General features: G+C 37.9%; 1 protein-coding gene across 1 annotated transcript in view; it reads right to left on the reverse strand.

Moving 5' to 3' along the window:
* The window catches only part of LOC135206170 (anaphase-promoting complex subunit 5-like), a 621,184-nt gene that overhangs the window by 214,275 nt on the left and 392,382 nt on the right, over positions 1 to 14,527 (reverse strand). Inside the window, exon 6 of the mRNA XM_064237464.1 lies at positions 6,453 to 6,643. Within this exon, the coding sequence (XP_064093534.1) occupies positions 6,453 to 6,643 (191 nt within the window). The remainder of the gene's footprint in view (positions 1 to 6,452; positions 6,644 to 14,527) is intronic.

Here is a 14,527-nt window from a genome sequence, read left to right on the forward strand (position 1 = left end):
GTCTGCTAAGACGTTGTGATGGCCCAGGATAAACTGAGGGACCACGTAATCCCCCTGTCTTCTGCCCAACACAGGATTGATCGGGCTTCTTGAGTGAGAAGATCCGACTGTGTGCCGCCTTGGTTTCTCAAGTACGAGACTGCTGTGTGTTGTCGACAAAGATCGCGACAACCAACTCCAACGTTGTTCCTGAAATGAAAGAAGGCCTAGGTACACTGCCCTCAGTTCCCTCCAATTTATTGACATGCTCCTCTCCTCCTCTAACCAAAGGCCCGAAGCGGCTTCGGAGCCCAGGTGTGCGCCCCAACCAACTTGATCCGAGGGTTCTTGACCAAAAAACATTAGGTCCGGAGGAACCGAAAGAAGAGATGTCCCTGACTTGAGGCGGTGAACTTGCATCCCCACCAAACGGAGATCCTTCCGACATTGTGGAGAAGAGGCGACTATCGTGTCCTCGGACACGAAATCCCATGACTGGCGAAGTGTCGACTGAAGGGACCTCATTCTGAGGACGACCTCCGGGAACCAGTTGGATGAGGGATGACAAATGGCCCAGGAGAGACCTCCAAAGAGAAACTGGCTGCGTTACGGAGGACAAAAACTCTTCGATCAGACTCAGAAGCTTGTCTATCCGTTTCTGAGCGGGAGAAGCCCTCAAAATCTGGGAATTCAAAACAATCCCAGATAAGTCATGATCTGGCAAGGGATTAGATTGGACTTGTCGAAGTTGACACGAATGCCCAACTCGACACAAAGAGACAGAACTATCTCCCTCGACCGGAGACATTTTCTCTAGAGATGCGGCCTGGACTAGCCAATCGTCCAGATACCGAAGCATCCTTACATTTAACTGACGCAGAATAGCCGAAACAGGAGCCATCACACGAGAAAAGACCTGTGGAGCAGTGGTGAGGCCGAAACAAAGGGTCTTGAACTGGAAAACTCCGAGTCCGTGAAAAACCGAAGGTAAGGTCTGCTTCTTGGATGGATGGGGATTTGCAGATAAGCATCCTGCAGATCGATGGAAATCATCCAGTCCCCCCTCCTGACGGATGAAAGAACAGTCTGGACCGTCTCCATCTTGAACTTGGACTTTAGAATGAACTTGTTCAAAACCGAAAGATCTATGATGGGCGCCAGGCACCCGAGGCCTTTAGAACTACAAAACATCCGAGAGTGAAAACCCGGGAGAAGGAGGAGCTCGCTCTATGGCATCCTTCTCCAAGAGGGCCGAAAGCTCCTTCTCCAAGGCTTGACCCCTGATTGAGTGAGGAGAATAAACTGCTGAACTCGAGAGGACGATTGGAAAGTGGAGGTCTGGAAACAAAAGGGATCTCGTAACCTTCCTTCAGGACCTCCACCACCCAAGCATCCACCGCTCTCCCCTGCCAAGCTGACCAATGGCGGGAGAGACAAGCTCCTACTGCGGTCTCCAGGCGAGGTGATGACTCCTACTTCCGAAAATTCTTACGCAGAGACAAGGAAGAAGAAGAAGAAGAAGGTCCTCCTGGAGGTTGAGCTCTTTCTCTGCCCTTGGAGCCACGCCAAGAACCTCTCCCGCGTTTCAAAGGGTGAGCACCAGAGGATGAAGAAGAGGCACCAGCAACCTGAGATGTACTCTGGAAAAAAGAGCCAGAGGAGGTTGTTGGGCTGGAGCAGAAGGTACAGATCTGGTCCTAAACTTACGCTTACTCCTTGAAGGAATGGGAGGAAGACCAGAGGAAAAAGCTCTTGATAAGGCCCAGTGAGCTTGGGAAGAGGCATCACCTTGATGTTCCTTCAAAACCTCAGAAAGCACAGAAATATCGAAAAGGAAATTGCCAAAGGAGAAGAGGACAACAAGACGGGTCTCTGAATCTCCGATACAGAGGAGGGTAACTGCGACAAATACAGGTTACGCCTTAGAGAAACAAGAAAGGCCTGCATTGAAGCAGCAAGCTCGTTCTGATGTACAGAAGCGATTGAAATGGATGAGCAGAATTTCTCAAAAAGAGGAGCATCAGGAGGAACAAACCCGGAGTCCTTGATATACATTAAAAGCCCTCCGAGGACCCACATATTGAAGGATTGAGCTTCTTGTAAGGAGCTCATAACAGCCTCCATAGCAATAAATCTTCAATTGAGACAGAGACCGAAGCCTTAGAAGGCAAGGGTTGACTTGAAAGTCGGACAAAATCAGGATTTGGCTTGGGGGGTCGAGAGAATGAAGAATCATCCGCCACCTGGTAAACTCCTCTCCGGTGTCGTAGAAGAGAAGAGAGCTTCCTCTTCCCTTCCCCGATCACCTTCGAAAGTTTAGCGGCAACGTCCGTCCTCACTCTCGCGAACCTCTGGGCAAAGGGAAAACGTAAAAATTCCCGTGACCGGGAAGGACCGTCAAGAAAAATCCCTTCTGTAATACAACGAGGCGGAGGCTGCTTCTGCTCTTTAGGCCTCGCCTGAGGAAGAAAACTCAAAATTAAATCAAAAAGTTTCTTGAATTCTACATCATGACATCCATTCGAGGAAACATCAATATCACACGAATCCGCGTCATCACATCATCATCGTCAGATCCTAACTTAGAAACTTCCTCTGAAGTAAAATCCTGACGACTAGCTATCTTAAGGTTCTGACACTAATATCCCTCCCCCCTTCTCCTAAATAAGCGCCCTTTGGCACTGTTACGGGACTAACAGGGGACACGTTGGGTAAAGATTCGTTAGGCACCTGCCCGGACCGGATCCCCCCTAGGCCTTCGCCACGACGGGGTTCACAATCCGGGGTATCTGTCGCACCGTTACCCATGGTGCTGTCGACAGGTACCTGACGAGGAGCTGAAAATGAATCTAAAGTGTGTTAGACATTCTAGTAAAGGCTTCTTGAAAATTCTCTGACAGATTGTTAAACTTAGCAGAAATATCTCTATCTAGACTAAGCTGTAATTTCTTAAAATTCTGTTTCCAGGTAGTTTCCATTGCCAAAATCTTCGAATCTACATCAGAACTAACTTCACTAATTACCGGTTGTACAGGGGGCAAAGCATCAATTAATTCGGTAATCGGAGTCGTACGATACCGAAACCGAAGAGCCAGAATCATGAGCGCCCAAGTCAAAGAATTCGTTAGATACAGTTTTAGCAATCGATTTCTTTTTCTCCTTAACCGATCTTTTACGCTGCAAGATTGTTTGGCGTTTCATATAAGCAGTCATATCCTCGTCAGACCAGGGCTTACATACGTCACAACGAGAGTCAAGTCACAAACCTGTCCACGACAAGAACTACAAATGTCATGGGGTTCATACTCCCTGCTACTCATCCTTGTCCCACAAACCGGGCAGTTCCTGATGTTGCTGGCAGAAGGAAGCATCGTAATTTCTTGGTAATCCATTGTAGAATTGGACAGGTCAGTAGTTCCGGGTCGCGCAAAAGTTCGTAATTTAAGATAAGAACCACAACAGAAATCAAAGTTAATTCACTATTTCGGGATGTAATGCGTGAGTGGTAATTCATATAAAGTTTCATTTAACAAATAATGAAAGCTTTAAAGGCACAAAAATGTTTAAGGATTTATATAAAGAGCGGCCGTGATGTAAACAACACGGGCGCTCGTTAACAACTGATTTGAGGGAAGGTTTTCGTATCTGTCAACGACAGTGTTGCCAACTGGCGGACAGAATAGAGGTAACAGGGTTGCCAATGTGGTAAATTTTGGTGCGGTTTTTGGGGATTTAGGGCTAGATAAATTATATTAAGGGTAATGTTTATTAATACATTTTTTTACGTCTGCGCGTTATGGAATTCGTACATCATTTTGTGATAATATTTTCCGGTGTTGCTTTTATTGTTTTACAATGTATTATATATCAAAATGATTGCAATTTAGTGTAAAATACAACGAAAAAAAAAGAAACTCGCTAGCTTTTACCGTTTTTGCACAGCGTGATTTTAATACAATTATGTATGAATTTTTTTTTTTCGCTTACCATCTATCGCATTATTACCATATGATAATGATATTATTTTTCATTTCTGATGATTGCATACTAAATTTCAGGCAATGACAAAAAAAGGAGCCCAAAATGAACTCTTAATCTTCAAAACTAAGCGCACTGTGATTTTGAAAAAAATTATTTTTTCCGCTTCCGCGCTCGCTCAAAACCGGCTCCGGAATTCGGGGGAGTTTTTTATTTTTACCGCTTCGGCGTTTAAGGGTTAAGGTAGGCTGAGGTATTCTGTTATTAACAACCTTCTTTGACATCCTTTCCACCTTTATTACACTTCTGGTCTTTTTAATTCTGTTAAAGTCTCTCCTCAGAGAAAGCCATCAACTGAGGGGCATAAATCTAGCCCTTGCTGAGTTCAGGCTGGAGTGGGGAGTGCACTCAACCGTAACTCCTGCAAAGGTCCTGACAATCCCTTCAACTTACATGCTCTCCTCTGGGGAGATGCCTTCTACAAGGAGCATATTTCCATTCTGCGGTGTTATTTTTGGCTGTCTGCCACAACATTTCACGATTTCCCTGTGTACTTGAAAAATGTCTATATTGTCACCTTCAAGCTTCAAATTCAGGTATTTATTAAAGGAATTGGGTACAAAGACCCCAGGAGCTATTTCATACTTTTTATTTTTCTTCATGGCAAATGGTTCCAGTGTGACAATACTGGAGCCAGAGGCTTTTTGTTTAGATTTCCTGGCTGTATTATATCTACTCGCATTGCTTTGGGTCGTCAACTGTGTCCGTCTGTCATTCGGCCCAGGGATACTACATTGATCCTGGGGACCGACCATGAAAAATTGATGTTTGGGTTCCGTGGACAAGTCCTTCGATGAAAGCATAGGGTCGTCAACAGAAATAGGGGGGGATTGCCCACACCCACCATGGAGTCACACTTAGAGGACGGGTCATCCCTTTAATTAGGGACGTCCTAGGGGTAATTACTGGATATACACCCTATCTCCAGTGCTAAGGCGTCATGATGTCCGTCGAGATCAGACCCGGCATTGAGGATAGGGTTTGACATTAAACTTTCCCCTCGCTCGACCACGTCAGGTACTAGAGTTCTACGGGTGAGGTGGCATGTCGTCCATCCTCACCCTCCTTCAAATCCCAAGATTTAGACTAAATCATGTCCAAAACCAAGCCAATAGTCATCATCATAGAATCCATACCTTATAGGGGGAGGAAGGCAGAAAGATGAAATGTTTTTAGTAGAAGAAAAAGGGCTGACTTATTTCGTTGAATCAACAGCTGGGCACCAAGGCCCAGCGAGAGCAGTTCCCACCAGGCATCAGGGCCCAGCTGCTGAACCCTAAGCCCCCATCCTTGGCAAGGCTTCAGCATCTGGGGGGTTTTGAGAGAGGAGACATCTAATTCCCAAAGCATCTGTGATAGTGGTTTCCACTCGCTCCTGTGCTATACCGACACCCTATGAGGGTGAGCGAGCCGGAGGTAGTAACTCTGGCATTCCATATGGCTTTTTTCTCTGGTATATTTAGCATTTATTCATACCTAGAAATGAGTGCTATAGGGACATTTCACTGGGCGACACAGGTCGAGCCCAGAAAACTCTTTTCTGCTTTCTACTATGCTGTTGTTTCAATTCCTGTTTCCCTCTCTTAAGGTCTATCACTTCTCTTCTTAGGTCTCCAATTTCCTTTCCCATCCAGTCTTCTCTTCTCGTCCCTTCAAGTTTATCCTTTGTCAGTTCCTCTGACGTTTCTTCTATGTTACACAAAGTATTACTATAATATTGCCTTGTAAAATGTATATCCCTTCCAGTACTGTTACATTATTGTAGTAAATACTGTATGTTCACATTTCACAAGATAAGAATAACATACATCTTTAATCGTGCATTTTGTCTCCCAGTAACACACGCTGTTTTGTTCTAGCTGTTAATAGTTAGCAACAAGGAAGATCGAGTTCTTCGTTTTGTTTTGGAAACCTGTCATCACTTAAGATAGGAAACATCATGAGCTTTGTTTTTTTTTAACACCAATGTCTTTTGTCCAAAGGACATGGCAATTGTGCAGGTTTCATGAGGTTGCATCCGTCATTTCTTCAAGGACACACCCTAGATTGATTGTCATTGTTGTATCCCAGGCCCAAAACGATTCTGCATAAGCTATCGTAAAGCATTTTCAGGAAGTGACATCACTTTTTTTTCTTTCTAGAACATTCCATGATGTCATTTAAGAATTTTTCTTTTCTTTTAAGAGAATTCTAATTACCATTCTGTGACCATGTATTATGAATGATTAATACTTATAAACTTGGAAACTATTACTTACCCACAGATACTAGGGCCTGACCATAATTTAATTATTACTCAAATGGAACTAATTTTAAAGTAGTGTCATGTTCACCAAGAGCAGTCCACATTCACTTAAATGTGAGTAAGTTAATGCAATAGTAAAATAGGTCTGTCTCTTGTATGGAAACTATTACTTCAAAGGCATTTTAGTTACCGTTGGTTTGCATGAGGCAGAAGCAACATAGGCTGAGGTTCCCTAGCTGATGATGAATTGATGGCCAAGACTTCTTCACTGCAAGCTGTTATGTCAGCTCCTAAATCTTCATCTTTACTCTCTTCCATCATGTCTTCCATTTTCGTGTCAGAATCTGTGTCTTCAGCTATATTTGATTCATCTGCTGCCATCTGAAGTATAAAGCAAAAGGTAAACTTTAGTGAGTCTTCATACCTTGTGTCAATAAGAATGACAGTCCTACTAAGTTATCTGCAGATACATAGTTAAATACCAAGATTGATTTATGGCAATACAAAATTTCTAAAATACTCCCACACCTTTTACACTGAAATCTGCAATTGGGACAAGATGCAACGCAAAATTATACTCGCTGCAACATGAGCCAATTACTACACTTTACAATTACATAGCCTATTTGTTCATCCATGAAAATTTTATGAGACTGAAAACAGCAAAAGAATGGCAGCAGTGTTAACAATGAGAAACAATACACGTGCCACAGGTTAAAGGGGTAAGAAAAAGTAACAGTTCATCGAGTATCTGCCATCCTAGCTGCAGCTTGCAGCTTTACTCCAAACTTATGCTGATCATGGAATTTCCTTCTTTCCATTCTTTCCTCATTCATCATTAATATTCACCCTATAATAATTTTCTATCAGTTATGTTTGACAGTTTGTGTCATTATTTACTGTACTATAGTATGTTATTGTTTTTTGAAGAACTGAACTGTTGCGTTTTCCAGAACAAGAATTGTTCCATTCTACTGTTGTATCATTATAGTTGTTGATGGTATCAGCAAAAAGTTTTGTACATTCACAAACTTGCTTAACCTCAATTTTTCTGGATTTCTTTGGATAGAGATAGAGGGTTTTCTTCTGTTGCAAAAGGCATTCTTATGCTTTGCTGGGAAGAAAGTTACTTATTTTTATAAAACTTATTGGTTAGGCATTGGTATTAATATTGATAATGTATTTGCACATTTCAATACCTATTCCAAATATTGATGTAAAATTATTAATGTTTATTGCTTTCCATGTGTTAACCTATTGCATTTCAGCATTAACATAAGTTTTTTGTTTTTCACATCTTTTTCATCATTAGTCATTCTAAGTATGCCTTACAGTAGGTTCTGCAATGGCTTCATGGCTAATTCAGATAGAAGGACTCATACTTTTTAGACCTCTTGCTAGGGCCAAGTATGCATTCATTAAATGACCTATGATGTTTGCTAGAGCTGGACTTCATCACAAGATGAATTTTAAGTATTCTAAAGTGCTCTAAGACTCCTGATATACTATATCTCTTGCTTTGGAGGTCACTGTTGGTTCCCATCTACCCTTCACCCCATCCCTTCTACACCTTTGCAGGAGTGTGTGCAGTAGTTAAGGAAAAATGATGATGCAACTTCCATTACACCAACATACCCTGCAGTCTGGTATGAAATATTATCTTCGTCTACTGTACATGAGGAACTTACACTTGCTTTGTATGCCTGATCTGAAATATCACCTTTACCTACCACTTTGCTTTATATGTTGGAAGATCTGTCTCCTTTCGCTTTCTCTATCCCTGCCACTAATGATGGTAGTCTGTCGGAATCTAGAGGGCACCTTCCTCTGGTAGTTTTTCATATGAAATGTGTGGATTCTAGCCTGCCTGATCCAGTGGCTGTTACTTTCTCTGACATTTCTGACACATCATCCCCAACCCCTACAAAGATTCTATTGATGTTGCACCTAAAAGTCAGGACTCATAGCATGCAAGGGTAGATGTTAGCAACACACTCTCTCTCTCTCTCTCTCTCTCTCTCTCTCTCTCTCTCTCTCTCTCTCTCTCTCTCTCTCTCTCTCTCTCTCTCGTATTCCAGCTTTTAGAACTCCGGAAGTACAGTTGACTATCATATATTCGTGGTTCAGGATTTGCGGCTTCACCTATTTGCAGATTTTTCTGTGGAACTTATCCCGGAATTATTTGCAAAAAATTCTATAATTTATGGCTTTCTTTCAAGAAATATTCACTAATTACTATATTTTCAAGTTATTTTCGTAAGGCTCAGTTATGTATAATTTACATGATTGACTTGTAAAAATTCTTACACCTTCGATAGGAAACATTTCTAACACAAATGTAAAAAACAATGTTGATTTTATAAACAAATTGAACAGTTTAAATTTGAATTTTGTTGTTAATATGGTTAGTTTTGATGTCTTTTTATTTACAAAAGTGCCTGAAGATGATTTACTTGAATTTTTGGAGGATAAGTTAGAACTTTATGATAATCCTTTAACTGTAGTAAACCACTTTAGTCTCATAACGTTATGCATCAAATAGAAAAGTTTGTTTTAATGCGGAATTTTTTGTACAAAAGTTTGGAATGGCTATGGGTAATCCCTTATCTCCTGTAACTCTCACCAAGAATTTTGCCCCAAAAAGTTATATGGTTTAGCTATGTGGATGATATTTTCTGTACTTGGCCAGTTCATGAAAATCTTCTAATAATTATTAATCTCAATAATTTAGTGTAACTGTCCATAGAAATGATAGAAATTTCGCCTTTTCAGTTTTTCGAAAATCAACTAATATTGCCCTCTTTTGTTCATTATTACTCCAATCACCATCAAAATGTTAAATTCTCTGCTTTTTCTGGAATGTTCTTAAGGGCTTTATGTGTCTGTGGCCCGCAGTTTATTGATGCTGAGATTAAAACTATTTATGGTATTGCCTTGAAACTTAAATACCTAAGGACTTTGGTAGATGTGGCATGGAAAAGAGCTAACCAACCTGAATTTAACCCTTAAATGCCTATTGGACGTATTTTACGGCGACTAAAATTGTCTGTTGTGTACTTAATTGATGTAAAATACTTAGACTCAAAAATGTTTTTTAAATATTCTCGGAAAAATAGTTATAGGTCTACTTGGCAAAAATTTTGAACCACGCACCTTCAGGGATGCTGTGAGTTCACAGATCAAGCTGTTGTTTTGTTTATAAGCGTTACCCAGGCGCGCATGTGCAAATTTCTTTCTTTTCACACTAAAAAGCATCAGTGACACATCTCAAAAATTCTTTCGTCACTTTGTCATAATTTTTGCACCGTTTTATATTAGCCTTTACATAGAGTTTTATATCTGAGTATTTATGCTGGCTTAGCCTTACTTCTAAGCCTTTGCTGGACTGTCCGAGATAGAATGAGGGACAATCCATATATGGAATTTTATATATTATGTTGTTGCTTTCTCTGGGGCCATTTTTTATTAACCCTTAAACGCCGAAGCACTAAAAAAAAAAAATGTCTCCCGTGTGCCGGAGACGTTTCAGAGTGAGCGTGGAAGTGGAAAAATATTTTTTTCAAAAAATCACAGCGCGCTTAGTTTTCAAGATTAAGAGTTCATTTTTGGCTCCTTTTTTTGTCATTGCCTGAAGTTTAGTATGCAACCATCAGAAATGAAAAAAATTATCATTATCATATATAAATAATGCGATATATGATAGCGCAAAAACAAAATTTCATATATAATTGTATTCAAATCGCGCTGTGAGCAAAACAGTTAAAGGTAACAAGTTACTTTTTTTTTCGTTGTAATGGACACTAAATTGCAATCATTTTGGTATATAACACATTGTAAAACGATAAAAGCAACACAGAGAAAATATTATCACAAAATAATGCATGAATTCGTAACGAGCGGACGTAAACAAATATTTTTTTTTAAAAAATTCACCATAAATCTACATATTGTCCTAGAGACTTCCAATTTCTTTCAAAATGAAGAAAAATGATTGAATATTACTATACTGTAAGAATATTAGCTTACAAACGCAGTTTTTGACCATATCTGACGAGTTAAAGTTGACCGAATGTCGAATTTTTTTATATATATTTTTTATATGCAATTATTTCAGAAATAAGAAAAGCTACAACTTTCAAATATTTTTCGTTTTATTCTACATGAAATTGCGCACATTTTCATATATAAAACTCTATGAAATGCCTAATATGAAACGGAACAAATATTCCGAGAATGGGACTTACGCATTTCGGAGATTTGTGGCGGAGAATCCGCGCGCGGAGGGAAGGAAAGTTTTTTTTTTTTTAAATTCACCATAAATTTAAATATTGTGCTAGAGACTTCAAATTTGTTTCACGATGAAGATAAATGACTGAATATTACTAGACTGTAAGAGTTTTATCTTACAATTGTGTTTTTCGACCATTTCGGTAGAGTCAAATTTGACCGAACGTGGTTTTTTTTCTATTTATCGTGATTTATATGCAAATATTTCGAAAATGAGAAAAGCTACAACCTTCAACTATTTTTTGTTGTATTATACATGAAATTGTGCACATTTTCATATATAAAACTTTATGTAACGGCTAATTTAAAATGGTGCAAACATTACCACAATCGCACGTATGATTTTTTCGGAAGAGTAACCGCGCGGACGTAAAGAAAATGTTATTTTTTTCATAAATTCACCATAAATCGAAATATTGTGCTAGAGACTTCCAATTTGTTGCAAAATGAAGGTAAATGCTTAAATATTACTAGAATATAAGCGTTTTAGCTTACAATTGCGTTTTTCGACCATTTCGGTAGTCAAAATTTGACCGAAGGTTGAAAATTTGTCACATTTTTTATATGAAAATATTTCAAAATTGATAAAAGCTACAACCATGGGTTGTTTTTAGTTGTATTGTGCATGAAATTGCGCACATTTTCATATATAAAACTTTATGTAACGGCTAATTTAAAATGGTGCAAACATTACCACAATCACATGTATGATTTTTTTCGGAAGAGTTACCGCGCGGACGTAAGGAAAAAGTTTTTTCATAAATTCACCATAAATCGGAATATTGTGCTAGAGACTTCCAATTAGTTGCAAAATTAAGGTAAATGATTGAATATTACTAAAATATAAGAGTTTTAGCTTACAATTGCGTTTTTCGACCATTTCGGTAGTCAAAGTTGACCGAAGGTTGAAATTTTGGCACTTATCGTTATTTATATGAAAATATCTCAAAACTGATAAAAGCTATAATCATGAGTATTTTTTAGTTGCATTCTACATAAAAAGGCCCACATTTTCATATATAATACTTCATGTAACGGCTAATTTAAAATAGTAAAAAAATTATGTCAAAGTGACGAAATAATTTCCGAGATGTGTCATAGATACTTTTTAGTGTGGCAAGAAAGAAATTCGCGCTTGCGCGCCTGCGTAACGATTGTAAACAAAACAACACCTTGATCCGTGAACTCCCAGCATCCCCCAAGGCACGTGATTCAAGAGATTTCGGCTGGTAGACCTAAAAGTATTTTTCCGCGAATTTTTAAAAAAACTTTTGTATGTCGACGTAAAATACGTCCAGTCGGCACCCGAGAGACAAAAAATGTCGACGTAAAATACGTCCAGTCGGCGTTTAAGGGTTAACATTCTTTTTAGTGTGTTATTATAGGAAAAAACAAGGATGACATTAAAAGCTTTTAACAATGGTTTAATGGTTTCAAATCCGTTAAAATAAGGCAAACTGAGAATGTTCTTAGAATTTTTACTCTGTAAAAACTGGGCAAAAATCTAATGCATTATTCATTCATTTAAGTGAAAACAACCAAAGAATTAATTGGATTGATAGTTCAGTAATTGCATGGTCAAGAGATGTCTTATCACGAAATCTTTTAGAATCTGCTTTAATACAACTTACTTTTCATTGTAATTTCAATGTTAGTTGTGGCCTTTTTCATTTAGACCCTTGTATCTGTAACATGTTTAAGAATGACCTCAAATATATAATTACTGACTTAAATAAAAATCAGTTGCCTTAGAGTTATTAAATTTTGTTGTAATGTATGTCTGTTATGTTTTGTGAATATGGTTTTGTTTACCAAGTTCCGAATAGCTGTCACCTATAATCCTTTAATTGTCTGGAAATTGTATCTGAGATGATTGTCTTAAACCTTTAATTGCACCCATTGTTTATGATTGTTTGGGAAGGTTTCTTATCTTCCAGGTGTGACGGATTCTAAGTACTAATCCCTTTATAATCCCTATCTGTCAGTTATACGCACCTTCTTGTATTGTCTTTTCTCGTACTTATGTCAGTATCTGCTCAGTAAAGGACTTTTAAAGTCCAAAGATCTTGCAGACTCCTTCGTCTATTTTTCCTTCGTGGTATTTATCTTTATTTATGGATTTATCACGTTCCTAACTTTTGTGATTCAGTTATACACTTTGAAACAAATTTGAAACAAATAGGAAGTATCTAGCACAATATTTTGATTTATGGTGAATTTAAAAAAAAAAAAACTTTTTCCTTCCCTCCGCTCGCGGAATCTCAGCGGCAAATCTCCAAAATGCTTGAGTCACATTGTCGTAATATTTGCACTGTTTCATATTAACCATTATATAGAGTTCTATATATGAAAATGTGTGCAATTTCATGTAGAATATAACAAAAAATACCCCACAGTTTTTGAAATATCTGCATATAAATCACGATATATAGAAAAAAAAATTGACATTCGGTCAACTTTGACTCGACTGGAATGGTCAAAAAAGGTAATTGTAAGCTAAAACTATTACAGTCTAGTAATATTCAATCATTTATCTTCACTTTGAAATAAATTGGAAGTCTCTAGCACAATATTTTGATTTATGGTGAATTTTTGAAAAAAAACTTTTTCCTTCCCTCTGCAAGCAGAAACTCGGCGGCAAATCTCCGAAATGCTCGAGTCACATTGTTGTAATATTTTCACCATTTCATATTAGCCATTATATAGAGTTCTATATATGGAAACGTGTGCAATTTCATGTAGTATATAAGAAACAGTAACTCATGGTTGTGGCTTTTATCAATTTCTGAATATTTGCATATAAATCGCGATAAATAGAAAAAATCGACATTTGATGAACTTTGACTCGACCAAAATGGTAAAAAACGCAATTGTAAGCTTAACCTCTTACAGTCTAGTAATATTCTATTATTTATCTTCATTTTGAAATAAATTGGAGTTCTCTAGCACAATATTTTGATTTATGGTGAATTTTTGAAAAAAAACTTTTTCCTTCCCTCTGAGCACGGAATCTCGGCGGCAAATCTCCGAAATGCTTGAGTCACATTGTCGTAATATTTGCATCGTTTCATATTAGACGTTATATAGAGTTCTATATATGGAAATGTGCGCAATTTTATGTAGAATAAAACAAAAAATAACTCTTGGTCATAGCTTTTATAATTTTTTGAAATATTTGCATATAAATCACAACAAATAGAAAAAAATCGACATTCGGTCAACTTTGACTCAACCGAAATGGTAAAAAAACGCAATTGTAAGCTAAATCTTTTACAGTCTACTAATATACAATCATTTCTTCATTTTGAAACAATTTGGAAGTCTCTAGCACAATATTTCAATTTATGGTTAATTTAAAAAAAAAACTTTTTCCTTCTCTCCGCTCGCGGAATCTCGGCGGCAAATCTCCGAAATGCTTGAGTCACATTGTCGTAATATTTGTACCATTTCATATAACCCGTTATATAGAGTTCTATATATGAAAATGTGCGTAATTTCAAGTAGAATATAACCAAAAATACCTCACATTTATAGCTTTTATCATTTCTGAAATATCTGCATATAAACACGATAAATAGAAAAATAAATCGACATTCAGTCAACTTTGACTCGACTGGAATGGTCGAAAAACGCAATTGTAAGCTAAAACTATTACAGTATAGTAATATTCAATCATTTATCTTCATTTTGAAATAAATTGGAAGTCTTTAGCACAATATTTTGATTTATGGTGAATTTTTGAAAAAAACTTTTTCCTTCCCTCCGCTCGCGGAATCTCGGCGGTAAATCTCCGAAATGCTTGAGTCACATTGTCGTAATATTTTCACCGTTTCATATTGACCATTAATATAGAGTTCTATATATGGAAATGTGCGCAATTTCATGTAGTATATAAGAAACAATAACTCATGGTCGTGGCTTTTATAATTTTTTAAATATTTGCATATAAATCACGATAAATAAAAAAAATAGAGATCT

This window comes from Macrobrachium nipponense, chromosome 29, assembly GCF_015104395.2.
Source record: "Macrobrachium nipponense isolate FS-2020 chromosome 29, ASM1510439v2, whole genome shotgun sequence".
Classification (NCBI taxonomy): domain Eukaryota; kingdom Metazoa; phylum Arthropoda; class Malacostraca; order Decapoda; family Palaemonidae; genus Macrobrachium; species Macrobrachium nipponense.